The sequence below is a fragment of the Harmonia axyridis genome, chromosome 1, assembly GCF_914767665.1.
Source record: "Harmonia axyridis chromosome 1, icHarAxyr1.1, whole genome shotgun sequence".
Taxonomy (NCBI): domain Eukaryota; kingdom Metazoa; phylum Arthropoda; class Insecta; order Coleoptera; family Coccinellidae; genus Harmonia; species Harmonia axyridis.
Genome location: NC_059501.1, coordinates 31,381,435 through 31,400,413, shown reverse-complemented (window position 1 = coordinate 31,400,413; position 18,979 = coordinate 31,381,435). Strand labels below are relative to the sequence as shown.

The 18,979-nt window shown below is 33.8% G+C and overlaps 1 protein-coding gene across 13 annotated transcripts in view; it reads left to right on the top strand.

Annotated features, from left to right (window-relative positions):
* The window catches only part of LOC123674638 (rho guanine nucleotide exchange factor 18), a 91,845-nt gene that overhangs the window by 70,715 nt on the left and 2,151 nt on the right, over nt 1-18,979 (top strand). For 5 of the 13 annotated variants that reach the window (XM_045609593.1, XM_045609640.1, XM_045609648.1 and 2 more), the window contains 17 exons: nt 583-681; nt 6,935-6,989; nt 7,052-7,160; nt 9,118-9,191; nt 9,243-9,346; nt 10,520-10,576; nt 10,916-10,975; nt 11,513-11,756; nt 11,814-12,024; nt 12,084-12,625; nt 13,791-13,948; nt 14,093-14,199; nt 15,727-15,905; nt 15,963-16,196; nt 16,287-16,688; nt 16,818-17,082; nt 18,620-18,894. In XM_045609593.1, the coding sequence (XP_045465549.1) occupies nt 583-681; nt 6,935-6,989; nt 7,052-7,160; nt 9,118-9,191; nt 9,243-9,346; nt 10,520-10,576; nt 10,916-10,975; nt 11,513-11,756; nt 11,814-12,024; nt 12,084-12,625; nt 13,791-13,948; nt 14,093-14,199; nt 15,727-15,905; nt 15,963-16,196; nt 16,287-16,688; nt 16,818-17,082; nt 18,620-18,894 (3,175 nt within the window). The remainder of the gene's footprint in view (nt 1-582; nt 682-6,934; nt 6,990-7,051; nt 7,161-9,117; nt 9,192-9,242; nt 9,347-10,519; nt 10,577-10,915; nt 10,976-11,512; nt 11,757-11,813; nt 12,025-12,083; nt 12,626-13,790; nt 13,949-14,092; nt 14,200-15,726; nt 15,906-15,962; nt 16,197-16,286; nt 16,689-16,817; nt 17,083-18,619; nt 18,895-18,979) is intronic. The other 8 variants (XM_045609608.1, XM_045609584.1, XM_045609632.1 and 5 more) reach the window with 5 other exon arrangements.

Below are 18,979 nucleotides of genomic sequence, written 5' to 3'. Positions count from 1 at the left end.
GAATGTATGTTTATGCAGATTTTTTGTAATCGCTTCTGTTTTCATTCTCTTGATTCAACAAGTTTCTCCGTTGTATTCATCTCATAAAGAAACAGCCTATGAACAAATCAGTATTTGTATAATTATGAATTTTCATTTGAAAATACATCAATATCAAGAGAAATGAAAATGGAGAGCTCAAAAAAAAAGCACCCGAATGATAAAGAAAAAACAAAGTCTTATTTAAATACAGGTTGGCACAATTGAAACTAGAAAAATTCTTCAGGTGATACAAAAATGTTGATTTTAATTGGCAGTGATAAATTTTTGATTTATTCTTTTCGTCGAATTGAATTTGCGATGATATCAAATAGAATAGGTGAAATAAAAATCAGATACATTACATTTTTCCAAAGAATTTCCGCATCACCTGAAATCATTGGTTTCAGTTTTATTGGAACGATCTGTTTTTTCATTCGATCTTATGATTTATTTATTCTTGTGAGTCTGTATTAAAGGGTTGGGATGGACCTCCAATCAATGTTATTTGTTGTAGATATATATATTTTTTTGTGAATATTATGGTGTAGTGCATGTGCTTAGCTTGTTGTGTAGGGCCCGACCTAGCTGTACAGAGAGCGAGACAGAAGAAGAAAGCGTCCAGTTGGTGAGGGCAATGTACAACTCTCACATCATTCACAAGTGAGTATATGGCACGCATGTGCTTAACTTGCACCACCTACATAGTTTGTTTTGTTATGTACTGTCCATTGTATTGATGTATATTTGTCTATAAAACATGTTCTCGTGATAGTGCATGTCGATATTTTGGAATACTATACAGGGTGTCGATGTTCACTGAAAGCATCTCGAGAATTATATCGTCGGCTAAGAGTGTAAATCTGCTATGTCCATAATGAACAATTTCACAGGAGACCAAAAAAACCGTACAGTACAGTGTTATAATAATAATAATAAGAGAGTTTATTCTAGAAAATACATCCAATAGAGTTTATTGAATGTATTTTCATGAATAAACTCTCTTATCATTATTATTATAACACTGTACTGTACGGTTTTTTTTTGTCTCCTGTAAAATTGTTCATTATGGACATAGCAGATTTACACTCTTAGCCGACGATATACGACTTGGAGCCACGATCTCTTGTTTTGAAATAATAAGATGACAGAAAGCAGATCATAGATATATTGATTCGTTTTCAAGTTACAGGGCGTTTCTGAAAAATTACCGTTTCAAATATTTCGCTATATCTTGATAATTTTTATGGTTGCCTTGAAAAATATAGGGTGTCGCATTCAAGAATCACCTACTTGGTAATTAATTAATTTCTACCATCTGTTACGAGTATCATATCCATAACAATTAATGAAAAAAAAAACGTTTCAGAATTTTTCGAATATCTCGAACAGAAACCCAGATATTGCGAAATATTTGAAACAGTAGTTTTTCAGAAACGGCCTCTAACTTGAGAACGAACCAAGATATCTATGATCTCTTTCTAGGTATGGATGGGTATCCTTGGAAACGTTTGCTCTAAGTCTTAAGGCGGCCACTCACGATGCGCCCAGGTTCGAGCGTTTCGATAATTTTACAGTCGGGCAGCTCGGGACACGACCGCACGACTGTAAATCAGAGAATGAACTCGACTGCCCGACTGGAATCTCTTGAACGCCTGCTACCAAACGCTCGAAAAAACGCTTCGTGAGTGGCGGGCATTATGGTTCTTGAGATACTTTACGTGAGCATCGAATTTGGGATACCTTCTAGTCAGTACGTACCGCCATTCATCGTATAGTTCTGAAGTTCTCGAGATGCTTTCAGTGAGCATAGAATTCGGGACACCCTGTACTTAATTAACTGATTTCTATTTAAACATAATTCGACACAATTTAAGCTTTAGTTTGAAGACTGTCCATTCCAGATTAATGGCAATAGATGTCACAGGTGTCCGAATTCTTAGAAATTCTTTGATTCTATAGAATTTTACCTGCCTGAATATAAAATAAATAAAATGAAGTTGAAAATGCTATCAGATTTGTTATGACTGAAACAAAAAAAAAATCGAATGTTAATTCATTATACAATATGAGGATATTTAAGTGGTATGGGAATTGATCAGTAGGTTTGATCACTCAAACTGATAATATTTATTTCATAGGGCCGGTATCATAAAAGGAAAACCGTATCTTACTCGTATACACGAAATTCTTTTTTTAATGCAAGATTTAAGACGGTTTTTTTTGTTGAATATTTATTTATCGGGTGTCCCAAATTCGTTTTCTAGTGAGGAAATCTCAGAATCCCTTTGAGATAGAAAAAATGAATGGCACATTTTTGGCTCAATATTCGAGAGAATTTAACAATGTTAAATCCGAAGACCTTGGTGCTTACCGAATATTTTAATTACACTGATCAACAATTGCTAGGGATCACTTATGAACTTCTCTTCATTTGTATTTTTTTCAAGTTATCTCGTGAATATCTGTACATTATATGTTCTCTAAGGAAAAAGTAAGATGTTTTGAGTTGATTGAATCAAAGTCTTCCTCACTTCATCGGCTCTTGTTCACAAAATCGATTATTATCTGTAGGTTGTTACAGGTGGAGTGAAAAGCAATGTGGTATTTGTTATTAAATCTGTTTTTTTCTCTCGTTCAAACACATAAGGTGACAATAATTGAATAAATGAGAACAATATCAGCTTATCAGTCATGCCGAGAAGACGTTTGGCTCCTGTGCAACTGGACCAAATCATACGGTGGATACAGGAAGGTTTGTCCCAGCGAGAAGTGCCCCGGCGGTTGAATGTTTCGCAAAGTGTCGTGAGTCGGGCTTGGAATAGGTTCATCCAAAACGACTCAGTAGCTTATGTTCATGGGTGAGGTCGGCAGCGCAGTACAACAGCTGCCCAAGATCGTCTCTTGATCCTCAATGTTAGGAGAAATCCCACTTACCCGGCGTCGCGGCTCAATAGATCACTGAGAGTTGCAACAGGAGTTCTAATTTCGAACCAGACTTTAAGACGACGACTACATGTTCGTGGTTTGAGAGTACGTAGGAGGGTACAACATCCCCGTTTGAATAGGGAACACCGGGTTCATCGACGGCAATGGACTGAGGAGCACCGCAATTGGACACTTGAAGATTGGAGCCGATGTTTATTTACGGATGAGTCTAGATTTCGTTTGGTCAACTCCGATGGACGTATTCTTGCTTGGAGGGAAAGAGGTCGAAGGTATGCAGAACAGTTTATGGTACCCACAACAGCTTTTGGCGGAGGTTCTATATGTGTATAGGGAGGCATTTGTTTGAACCAACGCACAGAGTTGGTTGTTCTGCAGAACACCACCATGACCAGCCAGAGATATCACGATATGATTATTGAACCCATAATTGTTCCGTTTGCGGCTGCCGTGGGCGAGAATTTAATTTTAATTGACGATAATGCCCGTCCACACCGTAGTCGTCTGGTTAATGAAGCGCTAGAAACTCATGCTATTGATAGGATGGACTGGCCAGCTCGCTCTCCAGACATGAATTGCATCGAACATGTCTGGTCTGAGATGTCTAGACAATTGTCAACCTTAGAACAACCAATCAATAACCTGGAGGACCTTTCTAACGCTTTACGGGATATTTGGACGAATTTGCCCCAAAATTTTATAAATCGTTTGATCGAAAGTATGCCTCGTAGGGTAGAATGCTTGAGACGAGCTCGTGAGGGACCAACTAGGTACTAGCTTAACCGAAACTTCAGCCTTCTTGTGGTTTCATCATAAAATTTTTATGTTATTCAAACACAGAATTTTGAGTGTTCCTAATAAAGTCTTTTTTCTCTCCAACTTTCCATTTTTTCATTCTTTTCTCAAGTGAACCATATTATCAACTGAAAATACTCTGATATCTGACTAAATTTATAATCTTGGAGCGAATATTTCAGAAATAAATTTAGAACAAGTAAGTGATCCCTATCAGTTGTTGAGCAGTGTATTTGAAGTTCACCATAGCACTTCGTTGATTTTACGTGTGAAACTTAACTGTTGTATTAAAAATTATTAAAAATGGAAAAGAAGACATTTCATATTGAAATTTTTATGGTTTACATTTAAAAAAACAAAAGTTCGTATTATAACTTCAAAACTAATTACAATAAAAAAACATATGATAACACCAATGGATTCTACAAAAAAAAGTGCTTCTAGAATGTTGTTATTTCATTTTTGTAGCACCTATAATAAAGAATATGGAAACTGTTCATTTCACGCCATTTTCTAATTTTGTCTGATAGCAAATTGACAGTTGAATTTATGCGGTTACGGTTTTCAGTTAATTTATTCTCTCAACAATCGAGTCCGAAAATGTGCCATTCATTTTTTTCTAGCTCGAAGGGATTCTGAGATCCTCTCATTAGACAATCGAATTTGGAACAGCCGATACATTGCATCGTAACACCTAGGAACTTGGATTAAATTGATTAAATTTAGCACTAAGAAACTGAACTGAACTTGAACTCTCAAACCTCGAGTGAGTATAAGGGATTGCTGATCCCATTGAGTAATAAATAGGATTTCGACATCCTTTCAAATGATCAATAGTTCCTGATAGTTTCTTGACAGAATATCATTTAACCATTAACTGAATGCAATTGATAGATTTTGATTTAAAAACCTGAAAAGTGAATGCGGTATTGTTTGTACTAACTTTTAAACACAGGCCAGTGGCGTACCATGACATAAGTCTTGGGGGGATACAAAGACTTATAAACAAAAAAAAAAAGCGATACATACGGCGGATAGGAATTTTCTATTTAATATTAAATTTGAAACATTTCAGTTTGTTTCAATGTTTGAAAATGAATGAACCAAAAAGGTTTATCCTGAAGGAAGACTTTTAAAATATTGACCTTTCACTTAATCTGCACGAAATTGGAATTGTGAAAGCAACGCTATTATCGAGAAAAGTTCCCAACAATAAATCTTCGGGTATCCCTCAACAGACTGAAAAGTTCGTGATTCATGAACCAGAGTCGATATGTGCACAAGAGCTGTATGGTGTTCAAATTAGGGAAAGAATGAAGTCGAAACACGTAAGCTCTCACTGCAAATTCGATCTCGGGGAACATCTAATACACTTAGGAAGAAAGGAAATCTTTTTTAACGAGATGGAACCTTCTCCCATTCCATCGCATTCATCAGATGAAGTTCTCCCATCAATAGAACGTCCACACTCATTTTAAGACATTGTGAGAATTGATTGATCGATAATCAAGTGCAGGTTTTTTCGCAAAAGAAAAGCTAAATGATGTATTCTTCATGTCGGCTCTTATTTTCAATAAGTCTTTGAACCTCTTTGGAAACATAAACATATCGATTATGAAAAAATAATTTATAGAGAAATCTTGAAATTGAATTTTTTCTACTCTTTTATTGATATTGCCGTTCAACCATTTAACAGGCCAATTGAAAAGTCCTCGGTCTACCATAGTAAAACACATTTTTTTTGGAAAAATTCGGTTATATAAACAACATAGTCGCCTTCAAGGGGGATACAGCGATTATAGCGATCTTCCAACTATTCGGTACCATTTTTGTAGCTTCAAAATAGGCCTCAGTTTCGGCGATTACTTCTTCATTGGCGCTAAATTTCTTTCCAGCGAGCATTCTTTCGAGGTCTGAGAACAGGACTAGATCTGGCGACTACGGTGGATGCAGAAGCAATTCGAAGCCCAATTCATATAATTTTGCCATTGTTTTCTTTAATTTGTGACCCGACACATTGTGTTGATGAAACAGAACCTTTTTTTCTTCGAATGGGACCGTTTTTTAATGATATCATCCTTTAAACGATCCAATAACGTTATATAATAATCGCTGCTGATGGTCTGTCCCTTTTGGAAGTAACCAATGAATATTATACCTTGCGCATCCAAGAAAACTGATCCATAACCTTGCCAGCTGACTGTTGTGCTTTTCCTCGCTTTGGATTCGGATCATCGTGTGCAGTCCACTCAGCTGACTGTCGATTTGACTCCGGAGTGAAATGATGGAGCCATGTTTCATTCATTGTCACATATCGGCGCAAAATTCAGGTTTATTGCACTTAAACAGCTTCAAACAATGATCACAGTTATTAACACGTTGTTGCTTTTGATCGATTGTGAGCTCACGCGGCACCCATTTTGCACACAGCTTTCTCATGTACAAATATTCGTGATTGATATGATGTACACGTTCAGATGATATCTTCACAATGTCTGCTATATCGATCAACTACACTTTAGGGTCATTCAAAATTATTTTCTGAACTTTTTTGATTTTTTCGTCGGTGACAGCCACTTTTGGACGTCCACTGCGTTCGCCGTCTTCGGTGCTCATTTAACCACGTTTAAACTTAGCATACCAATCAATGATGGTTGATTTTCCTAGTGCAAACCCCGGAAACTCTTCATCAAGCCAAGATTTTGCTTCAACTGTATTTTTCCCTTCAAAAAGCAATATTTATCAGCACACGAAATCCTTTTTTTTCATATTTTTTCAAATAACCAAAGTAGCTACACTCACAACGCAATATCTCACAAACTAAGGGTAGGACTGCTATCAAATTTTGACACGTATCGTTTGAAGATTGGTATTAACTAAAAATCATATGGATTTAATACTAGCACCGCCATCTGTGCATCAGACCGGGGACTTTTCAATTGGCCTAATAGGTACCTTGCCGTGGAAAGGTTTCTTGGATTTGATGCTAGTTTTTGTTTTTGCTTACAGTAAGAACTTTCCCAATTCATATGGATGAATTTCAATTAATTTTTCCCGGACATTCAAATATTATTGAAATAAACGTTGACGTTTCATTGATGATTTTACATCTGATTTAATTCAATAAATTTTCGTATTCCTTTTGTTCAATACTTGAAATTTCTTAATATTCCAGAGTTGGCTCAGAGAAGAGGAGGAAAAGGGGAAGTCTATTCTTCAGGAAGAAAAAGGCACGTAGTTCAACCACGTATTTCTCCCTAAATCATAATGATAACGTTATTTTTATTTCTAGGATAAAAGCAAGAAACTGCACCAGTGGGTTTCGGCATGCTATGGCTCATCTCAAGTTTGTGATTCCTGCAATAAAGAACTCAGCAATAAACCGGCTTTGTATTGTGAATGTAAGTGAGGTTATATCTTCTCTACATTTTTTATTCATACTTCGACGTAGAATGACACTTCTGAAAGTATTTATAATTTATTATTGCATTACCAATATTGTTTATGATATGGGCATTATTTTATAAGCGCCACTTCATAGAAATCCTCCAGAGAGTTCTTCAAATTATTCTTATTTAGTGCCCCTTTGGAATATTTAATCTAACTATAGAACACATGGGAAACCCATTTATCTGAAAGTTCAGTTATGATCATAAATTAGTATTTACCAACAAAGAATTTCAAATATAAATGAATAAATAATTGAAGAAAACTATGATAAGGAATGAAATTCGGAGTTTAGTTTTTTCATTAATCCATACATTTTTAATATTCAATTCAATATATTATTTACAATGAATGTATCAAGACTTCTTCATTTAACTCTTTAGATTTGGTCAAGATAATTTGCTACTATAATATAGTAGTAGCGTTCTTTCGAATCAATCTAAGTCATCTAATCAAGCTGAACTTATAAGTCACCGTTCTTTCGATAACTTTGAAGTTTTAAATTAGTTCGAAAGAAGGCTACTAGTGGTAAATTATTCAAATAATTTGAGCCTTACAATGATCTCACTTAAATCAGGCATGCAAATTTTTTTTTTCAAAAAAGTACACTTCAATAGTTCTTGATTTGTATACAAAAATAAAACTGAAAACCTAATTTCAAAATTACATTTTCGCGATTTCATACAAAACAGAATATAGAATGGACAAGTTCTCAGGTAAAATGGAATGGCATTGATAAGCCACATTGTTGGTTTCAATAAAATAAAGAATAAAGCTGTGACTGGGATCGACCATTGACAAATACGTCAAGGGTTGAGGTAAATAGCGATAGATCGATGTAGCTCATTTTGAAGCATATCAGTGATCTAATAATACATTGATGCGCCCTTGGGTGGTCGTCGAAGCATTGACTCCAACATTAGAGAGATAAAGATTGAGCCTCATGTCACGTGATCCCGAGAGAGGGGATAAAGATGTTTAAATTTCAATCAATGATAAGGGAAGCCGAATCACATGATCCGAAATGTTCGTGTATGACAAAAATATTGTATTTCTCCTAGAAACGTTCAACCAATCAAAACATCGCTAGGTTGGTTGGGTCTCTGGTCACAAGGTGTAAAAATCTTACGTCTCACCTTTCTGTTAGAGTCGATTCCTCTCTCTACTTATTAAATAATTTGGTATTGTACAACTAAGATGCCGGAAAACCCTGGTGCGTGCACTGATTCGATTTTGTTTTGTACTTTTTGAGATGGTCCACCTGTTGCTTTGGGCAGAACTTACTTGAGTTCTGTAAGGTGATTCTCTCCAAAATTGTTCGAATTCTGGCTATCTCTAAAATTACATATTAGTTCATATCGAATTTATGATGAAATTATTGGATCGAATATAATGACAGACGGCTATTGGTCTATTCAGAGCACATAAAATATTATTATTCTATACTCAAAGGTCACGGGTATGGAGGGTAGAGATATATCTCTACCCTCTTTACATAGTCACGCGAGAAAATGTCGAGACGAGAAATGTCAAACATAAACGATGTATGTGCCATCTAAAACTCAAATGATCTCTCAAAATCAAGTAAGCATAAATATCTTGTTTTGTCCCAAAGTTTTAGAAGGTATAACTAGACACAGCAGGGTTTCTAGGCATCTTACGTACAACCCAACAGAGATGACAACCAATTCAAAATGGAGCCTCTGTTCTAATTATCGAGATAGAATATTCTATCTCAATGGTTTTAATGCATATCACGTCATTTCATGTTCATTAATTAAGTAAAAGATACATGCGGAATCGTGTGAAAAAATAATACCAAATTTTCAACATAATATAAATAAACTGCTCATAATAAATGGTGTTCTCCTAAAAGTTTGACAAACCTATTTCAACTATTGGTGATTTCAGGTTGTGGTACTACTGTCCACCAAAATAGCTGTAAAGATAACATATTAGAATGCACAAAACCAAAAGGAATGAAAGTGAGTTGAAATTATTATTCTCTTTACTCCATAATGAATGTTCCTTCTTAGTCTTCAGGAAAACTAGCAACATTCTCAGTGACTCTACCTAACAATAAGAATTCCATGTTAAAAAGAGGATCAGGCACTCTTCCAGGGATGTACAACTCTTCCAGGTTTGTAGATTATAATTTTATACATATTTTTACTAACAATGAAAGCAAAAGAGAGTACTTTTAGAAGTGTAATTCTTTTTTGGGTCTAAATTTTTCTATGTCTTCATTAATGTCATATTAATAACTAACTAATAATTATATCTAGTGAATGTCATGTTAATAACTAATAATAATGATCTAAGCTGGGCTAACTTAACGAAGTGATTTTTCTTTTACGCGAATTGCATTTCTCATCTTGCAGTTTTGAATAACTTTAAAATTGCGTATTCCATAATAATATTAAAAAGTTTTTCTTTGCAATTAAATGTCAAGCACTTATTCTGAAGGTTGGTTTGGATTTTATTTGGAATATTAATTCCAATACTTCGACTTCATCAATAGAGTCTTCGGAACTATGTGGATTTTTAAATAATTTTTTTGCACACCTATGAAATGCACGTTTTTCGATTTAATGCACCATTCCATTGGCCATTCTCCTCTTTCAATCCATGGATAATATTTATATCAGTTGGAAGGAATATGTAGTGTTTATTGTTGTCATGCCCTTAAGAGCCTGCAATAAAAAAGGACAATGCATGAAATTTTAAATAAATTTTTTCTATTTATGATACTGATCAGTAGAGTTTTTCACAAATTACAACTAATAAAACTATATTTTCTCTTTGAGAACGATGGTTTATGATATCAATCAATATATGTTTTGATGAATCTACAAATTTATTGCGCTCAGGATTCTGGTAATCATCATTCTTCAAGAAGATTGAGGAGAAGCGTTTATGAATTATCTAGTTATGTGGGCCAAGTTAATATTTTCAATCGATTTAATGATTCAAATTCTCTTGAGCGAGGACAAAAGATTTAATATTTTGTATATAGTTGTAGATATGCATCAATTTTTGTCGTGAATATAAGAAAATACTAATTTCTTTTGCTTCGCTTCAATAATCTATTTTGCTTTTTGCTTGCATAGTTTTGAGTTTACACAATATATCTAAGATACATCACAATCCTTGGGACATATCCAAAAAACAGATTCCTACCAAACTCGATATATAAATTCAAAATTAAAAATGCACAAATTTGAGTCACTTCACCCATTGGATCATTTAAGTGTTAAATATATTGATGGATTGGCTAACACAATTAACCTTTTGCCTGGTCCCTCCGCAATAGGAGGAGTCAACTGTGCTATTCACCATGGCGGCGAGTTGCCACTAAACTGGGAGTGAAGTAAGTCCCTCCCCTTAATATTGTAGCCCAATGTTTTCTAACATCAACTGTTTCTTACACGAAGCTACCTCATTTCTTCTCTCATACTACTCTCATTGTTGGACCAACACCAAATTTTTTATTGTCTTGACATTATATCCGCTTATCTGTTCTCCTCATAGCTTTCTTTTGCACGAGTTTCTTCTTATGTAAGTTGTTGAATTTGCGCTAAAATGCTCCGTTCTGCCATCAGAAGAGCAGTGTGTGTTGTGACAGCAGTATTCTTCACCTCTAACCTTCGCAGTGGGCTAGAAATATGATCTAGTGTTCTCCAATTTAATTTCTCTTATTTTTTTACAGCCAAATACTGATGGGAGATGATAAGGATAATGATTCTCATGGACATCACGAGTCAGTGAAGTAAGCCTATAACTTATATTTGAAACCGCTAACATATTAATATATTAATAATATTAACATATTAAGTAGTAACTTAAATTATCTTATAAACATATCGATCTTAATATATGTCAGAAATTTTTCTGGAATTTGGCCAACAAATCAAAAAAAAAGTGAAATATTCGTGAAGAATGGTTGTTCATGAGTGGTAACCTGAGGTTTGAAAAAACAAAAAAAAAAACAGGCCGAGGCCATATACAGGGAATATGGGGTTTCGATAAGATTCATTGAATATTTAACCGATAATCATGGATTCATGGTTGGATAATATCCTTTATCCACTCTTTCACCTTCTCCCAAGAATTCAGAGTGTACAACACTAAGAAAATTAACAAGAATTTGTCAAAAATCACTTTTACTTTTAATTGAGTGAAGTGATTTTTATCGATTTCGACTGATTTTACTAATAAGTAACAACAATATTGGTTGATGAGATTATTTATATCTAGATAGATTCATAAAATTTATATTTTTATAACATGATCTTTTCATTTTAAGTTTTCCAGATGATGTACCTTTAGTCCCTTCGGAATTTTTATCAGATTCTCCTCTGATAGCTTCAGACTTGTGCAGTGATTATAGTTTAGGATTTAGTGAAGCAGAACCAGAATCATGGAGCCAATGTGTTGGGAGGGAAGTCACGAAAAAACTGAAAGAAAAAGAAATAAAAAGACAAGAGCACATATATGAATTCATTATGACTGAAAAACACCACTGTATGATACTATTAGTGATGCAGAAGGTAAAATTGATATTGAGTTGAAGTTTATTCTTTAATGAAACAATAATTTTATTTCAGATTTTTGTGGAAGGCTTACAGAAACACTTTCAGCTAGGGGCAAATCTAGAAAGAATGTTTCCTCGATTAGCTGATTTGATCGATTTACATATGGGATTTCTAACAAGACTGAGACAGAAGCAAAAGGAAGGGCCAATAATAAATTCTATCGCAGATATTTTATTGGACATGTTTTCTGGTACTTATGCTGCTAAGCTGAAATCTGCATATGGTAAGTTCTAAATTATACTCTTAATTTTTTTTTCAAATTATATTATACTTCCTTCACAGGAGAATTGTGCAGCAGGCATGGCTATGCTTTAGAGATTAATAAGTATTATATGCAGAATGATCCAAGATTTGGTCAGTTCGTTAGACATTGTCAACACAATCCTTTATTGAAAAAGAGGGGAATCTCTGAGTGTATTCTGTTTGTTACTCATAGACTGACTAAATATCCATTATTGATTGAACCTTTGATAAAAACAAGTAAAGACAATAAGCTGGAACAAGATATTTTACAGAAAGCTTTAACTCTTGTGAAAGATATACTAGTTGAAGTGAATGCCCAGGTGGCTGAGAAAGAACAAGAAGACCGAAAATTAGAAATTTATAATAGAATTGATGCAAAATCCTATACTATACATCGAGGACACAAGTTCAAAAAATCAGATATATTACAAGGTAATCGTTCACTAAGCTTCGAAGGCGTTGCTATGTTGATGCAAGGTAGAGGGAAGATGCAGTTGGTTTTAGTTATTGTACTATCAGATGTGCTCTTCTTCCTCCAGGAGAATTCACATAAATATACTTTTTTTACTCCGGATAACAAGGTTAGTTTTTGTCCTTTTTTTTTATATATTATCTGAGAATTCCCAGATACCTTAGTATAGAATTTTATTATTTGTTTATCAAGTTAGTATTTAAAAAAGAGAATATATGATTAGCAGTTTTCTGACAATAAAAAAGAGTTTGACCGAAAATATCGTCTTTAGTGTTCAGTAGTCAATAGTCCTCCAAATCTAAACACATTAAAATCAAATTAGACATATAGTTGGTTCGATATATATTGGATATGAACATAACTAATGTATTTTTGTTAGTCCTAGAATTATTTCGATTGTAATTTGAAATTTTTATTTTATATATCATGAAGTGTTGCACATATTAAAAATGAAAGAAAAAACTGTCTGTCCACCGTTTTTGGTTCACAATACAGGTTTTTTTCGGAGACTATATGAGCTAATTTTTTCAAATATAGCATTTGATTGCAGTTCTCCACTGAGCTCCTTATCTTGAACAGTTTAAAGAACGAATATCAAAGATGAGATTCAAAAACGAAATTATAATAACAGAATAATATAATTCAAAATTCAATTATATGATGATGAAATTAAAATGAAAAAAACAAAGTGATGTAAAAATGACCTCTATAGGAATTTCATTACAAAAATATGTACTATAAAACCTCCAACTATGTGACACTTTCCGTGTTTTTCAAATACAACTTTCTCAGTAATCAGTATGCTGGATAGAATGTTGTGTATTTTACTTTGAATTCTGATACATTTCAGCTATGTGATGATGACTTAAAAACAAATTTATGTGAAAAAGTAGAAACAAGGGAGTTTGCATTCTATCCTATTGAATCCATAAAGGTTGTAGCTTATAATATTGTTAAGAAAGTATAATCATACTTGTCAGCTTAGTAGACCTTAGTAAGCCCAACAATACTTTTCCAACTCTTCAAAAACTTCACCATTAATAAGTTGCAGTAATTCTTACTGACACATAAAAATAATCCAGATGATATAAGATATAAACAATACCTGCAATAAGACTACACATAAGAGGCCTTAATAACTATAATTTTTAATAGAGGGAATAGAGTATTAATATGACAAGAACTCTCTGTGTCGCAAAGTTAGAACCTTTGTCACAAAGTTGGGAGGTTTTACTGTATATAATGAATTCTTAAAACATTCAACCATTTTTCAGGCTGGCGTTGTGTCTCTACAGAAACTATTGGTTAGGGAAAAAGCAGGTCAAGATTCTAGAGGTATTTATCTGATTTCATCCAATCCAGCTGAACCTGAAATGTTCGAGTTGAAAATTCACAAACCCAAAGATAAGCAGACATGGATTCAAGCAATAAGGTGATAAGCTTGATAATACTATCCTCAAATATTGGTAGTTTTGAATTCTTGCAAAGAAAGAAAATTTTCTTCTAGGAAATTGTCAATAATTTTTCAAATTTTGGTCGACGTTTTACTTATGATTGTAATTTCCTCATTTTTCAGGAAAGCTGTTCAAATGTGTCCAGAAGATGAAGAAGAGGAATTAGCTATGAGTTCTGATGAGAAGTTGGTTTTGCTTCACAGACAAAACCAAATCAAACATATTGTGGGTATGTCTAAACATGTTGTCCTTTTTTTGAATACTTGCATGTAACAGCAAGTCTACTATCATATTGTTGTATCTTCTTCTCATACAAATTCTTTAATGTATATTTGTGTGTTGTATTCAACAGAATCGGAATTGGATATTGAAGGTAATTGGTGTTGGTGCATGCTTCATAATATAAATATTCACAGATGAATGTTGTTTGCACTGAAAAAACTTCTTTGAAATATTTCCTATATTTTTTCAACTCTTTCAGGGGTCATTCTACCTACATATAACATATGCACTGAAAACCCAACTTTTTGAACAATTTGATAATTTTTTGGAAATGTTATTTCAATTTTTTGGTGACTACTAGCCAACTAGCCGCATGATTATTTAAATAATTAACCTTGCCTCAAAATGAATGATGACAGCTCACATAACTAAAAACTATTCAACAGTATCAGCTGCATTTTAGAGATACACTAGTGGAATCTTCAAATAATCTTTTCCTTTAAGAATTCTACAGTTTCAATTTGTTAATATTACATATTATTTTTCAATCTATATGAAAACTCTCGTTACACATACTTGTCTTTGAGTATAGACCAATTATTTAGAGTAACTATGGGTATGGTTTGTATATCACCTTGGTTAATATGGTTAGTGAGTTGGTAGTCCGTATATGTCAAATCCCTTGGTGACTATTTCCTCAAACTTTGGTGAGTTCTCTGTCACCAGAGCAACCGTACTTTTATTCTGGTTAGGTTCGGTAACCACGCCCACTCCGGTTGGCAGTTGTCATTTTTATTTTCAGATTATTGTTTATGAATATTTTCCATGACATCTAACACTCAAAAATTGTATTATTTTAATGATGAAACAATTACTATTCATAGCCATCAAGAACTATTAGTTATTTTCAAATCAAAATGGATCAACCATTTATAACCTCCAAAATTCTGTCAATGAAAAATTAGTTGATCATTGACAAGTGGTCTGTGAATACGAAGCAGGTTACCTGACGCATTGAAAACTACTAGTAACGGCTCTTAAATTCTCGGCGATATACGGACCATACCCTATATAGATGATCTTTAAGCGTTCATTCTCAAAATAGATCGCTTTATCATTTTGTCACAATGACTGTAATTTTATAATTTTGTTCTGAAACTGGTCGAGATGATCGAGATGTAGGATGACAATTTCAAGCTTCGTGCAAAATTTCATTTTTATCGATTAACCAGAACCATAGAAAATTCAAGAAAAATACCGAAAAAAAATACATATAGTTTGAGCGTTCGTTTATCATGCACTAATGCCTTGGAGATATATAGGTGTATGTGATATTTCGGTTATTACCTCATTATTTTTTTTATTATTTACTAGTGGAGTTTGAAAGGTAGCATCTTTTTTCAAATGGTTTTTAAAATTACTTAGGTGATTTTTTGGAAATTAAATTTAGTTATTAAATAAAAATATAACATTAGGAATAATATAATCACGAGTATTTTTAAATCTCTGTTAATAATGTTTTCTAAATTTATAGGCTTATTGAGACAGAAGGATGTAGAGCAAGCGTTATTATTAGAAGAAAAAATGTCCCTCCAGTTACGCCTTATGGCTGTAGCAGGGTTGGATCCGCCATCACCTCCATCTTATCGTCATTTAGTGAGTGAGACAGCCAATACTGAAAAAATGTGGAAAGAAGTTCTTATGGCAGTTCAGGTAAGTGATTAGAGAATTTAAACTTGGGGCTATTATCAAATACAAATTACTTTTCAGGAAGTTACACACTTGGCTAGTTCACTTTATACCACTGGAACAAATCTATCAAGAAGTGTTAGTTCAGCAGGGGAACACCACAGTGAAACTTATGTGTCTCCTGTACTTCCTAAAAGGGCTGAAACATTTGGTGGTTTTGACAACTCCAATCAAGTAGGCTTCAGACTTTTCAATCGGAAATCAAATTCGCCTGATGAATTCGAGAACTTGAGGCCACATGATTCAAAATTATTGGTGAGGCAATGATTAATTTATATTTAGTTTTCAGTGTTTGCTCACAAATAGTAATTCCATGAGTAACTATAAAATAAAATTTCTTTGTAGGAGAGCTTACCCTTCAGGAATTATGTCATCAGTGGGAATTCAATAACCAATGGTAACCCAAATAATAATGATGTCGGTGCTCAGAATCCTGGACCCCCAACTGATGCTAATCTCATCTCATTGGGTAGAGAACAACAGTATGCAGCCATCCAATTATCACATTATGTTTACACTTTGCTGTGTATAATTTCACAACTTATGACCACCAATGAATGTCTACAGGCTGAAGCAATGCCAATCAAGAATTCTGATGGTTCAAAGCAGTACAAACATAACCAGCAGCTTGAAGAATTGAGAAATTTGCAGGATAAATTAAGCAAAGAAAAAGCAGAATGGGCTACACAAAAGGAACAGGAAATGCAGGAGTTAGAAGAAAAACGGAAAGAACTGCAAAGAGTGCAAGTAAGGTTAAAAATAGAATAAAAATTGATTGCTCGAATGATTTTTTTTGCTATTCTGTATGAACTAGCATTTGTCAAAAATACGTTTCCTTCAACAAAATTATAATACTGAATTTTTTTTCTTCATCAGGAGCAGATCAAAATTGAGCAAAATGACATTAAGCAGCAAAGAGATCAGCTATACAGAAAAATGGAGATTCTTACTAGTCAGGGTTTATTGATTTCTCCTAATATTGCTCTACCTGTTACGGGACAAATTGATGACAGTAGTAAAGAAACTTCTGAAGAAAATAGTCCACAATCAGATAGTTCAAATTCCAATTCCACTTCTCTCTCAGGAAGCACCTACAGTACCTCGACTGTAGAAAGAAGGAAGGATTCTAAATGGAATAAAGGTAAGTTACTACAATTTGTAAATTTAGTATGTTGCAATTTTGGTATAAGAATTCGAGAAAAACACTGACTTGGTATCGGGAGCTTGGAAGAGCTCATTCATTTTCTCTAAAGTAAAATGCAATCTTATTTGAGTACAGTGCATCCCATTTTGGGTGAGACAGCTAGGTTTCTCGCTTGTTATTTAAGATAGAGCCTTGCGGTTTTCACGTTCCTGTCCTACTTTTTCGTGAAACTCAAGTTGGTCTAATCAGATTTTGCATAACTGTTTCCGTTCAAGAGATACAGGGTGATTTTGGAAATTGATACTTTTCGGACCCCTCCTTTATCTCCGAAGTTATTGAAAATAATGCTGAGGTAAAAACTACGTCTGAATCAGAATTTTTCGTAGAACCCAGTGGCGTACTCTATTTTTTTTTTCGGGGTATGGTTTTGAAGATTCAACACAAACCTATATTTTTTTTAATGGAACACCATGTATATCATCACTTCGTTGAATTCGTTATTTTTTTCCCTTCAAAATGATGTATGATACTATGTAGGTAGGATGTTCAAAAATGTTAAAAAAAACACTAAAACATCAAATAATGATGATTTTTTGCTGATGGGCAATGGATTTCCCATATAAAAGAAGAATCAATAATAATAATAATAATTCATAGCGATGACAGCTAGATCAGATTGGTTTTTTTCCTCCAATGCCTACTTGATAAAACAATGCTCCCAAATACTTAGTAACCATAATAACAACAAGGATATTTGTATCATCAATGACCTACTACTTTCAAAAATCAAAAGTAATAATCCTCTTATTGAAACCTAGAAAATTCATGGCCCATTTACAAAAAATTATCATTATTTGATGTTTTAGTGTTTTTTTGAGATTTTTGAACATCCTACCTATATAGTATCATACATCATTTTGAAGGGAAAAAAATAACGAATTCAACGAAGTAATGATATACATGGTGTTCCATTAAAAAAAATATAGGTTTGTGTTGAATCTTCAAAACCATACCCCGAAAAAAAAATAGAGTACGCCACTGGGTTCTACGCAAAATTCTGATTCAGACGTAGTTTTTACCTCAGCATTATTTTCAATAACTTCGGAGATAAAGGAGGGGTCTGAAAAGTATCAATTTCCAAAATCACCCTGTATCTCTTGAACGGAAACAGTTATTCTGATTAGACCAACTTGAGTTTCACGAAAAAGTAGGACAGGAACGTGAAAACCGCAAGGCTCTATCTTAAATAACAAGCGAGAAACCTGGCTGTCTCACCCAAAATGGGATGCACTGTACATAGTTTAACAGACTGAGCCATTGATTGGAAAACTCTTACTTAACATAAAAGTAATTAGTTTATATTTAATGAATTCGTTCCTTACTTGATGGAAATTCATCTTGGTTTGATTAAAAGTGTTGATATTAATTTTTATCAAAGGGTAAATAGTTGTTTCGAACTAACATACTTGTTCAACCAGTTTTTGCCAGGTGGTGGTCCACAGTAACATTGTAATAAATCTTTTTTTTCTTGAAGGAAATCAAATGAAATCCCAATTACCGATGAATTTAATGAGTACCACAAATCAGTACAAAGTATCTCAGAGTGCAGTTAGACAACAATTACCTCTTAAATTAGCTTCCAGGCTTAGTGCCGGAAGTATAAATACAGGAACAGCAACTAGCCCAGTTGGGGTCCAACAAGTCTTGCCATTGAAGCTCAGTCAACTTGATGAGAAAGAACGTAGAACAAGTACTTCTGGTTACCAAAGACTGGGTTCAGATAGTTTCAGTCCTACATCGGGAGAAACCGTGAGTTACTATCTTAAATCAATTAATTATCCCTCCTTTTCTAATTCATAAGCTACAGAGTTATATAGGAGAATAGGGGAGAAAA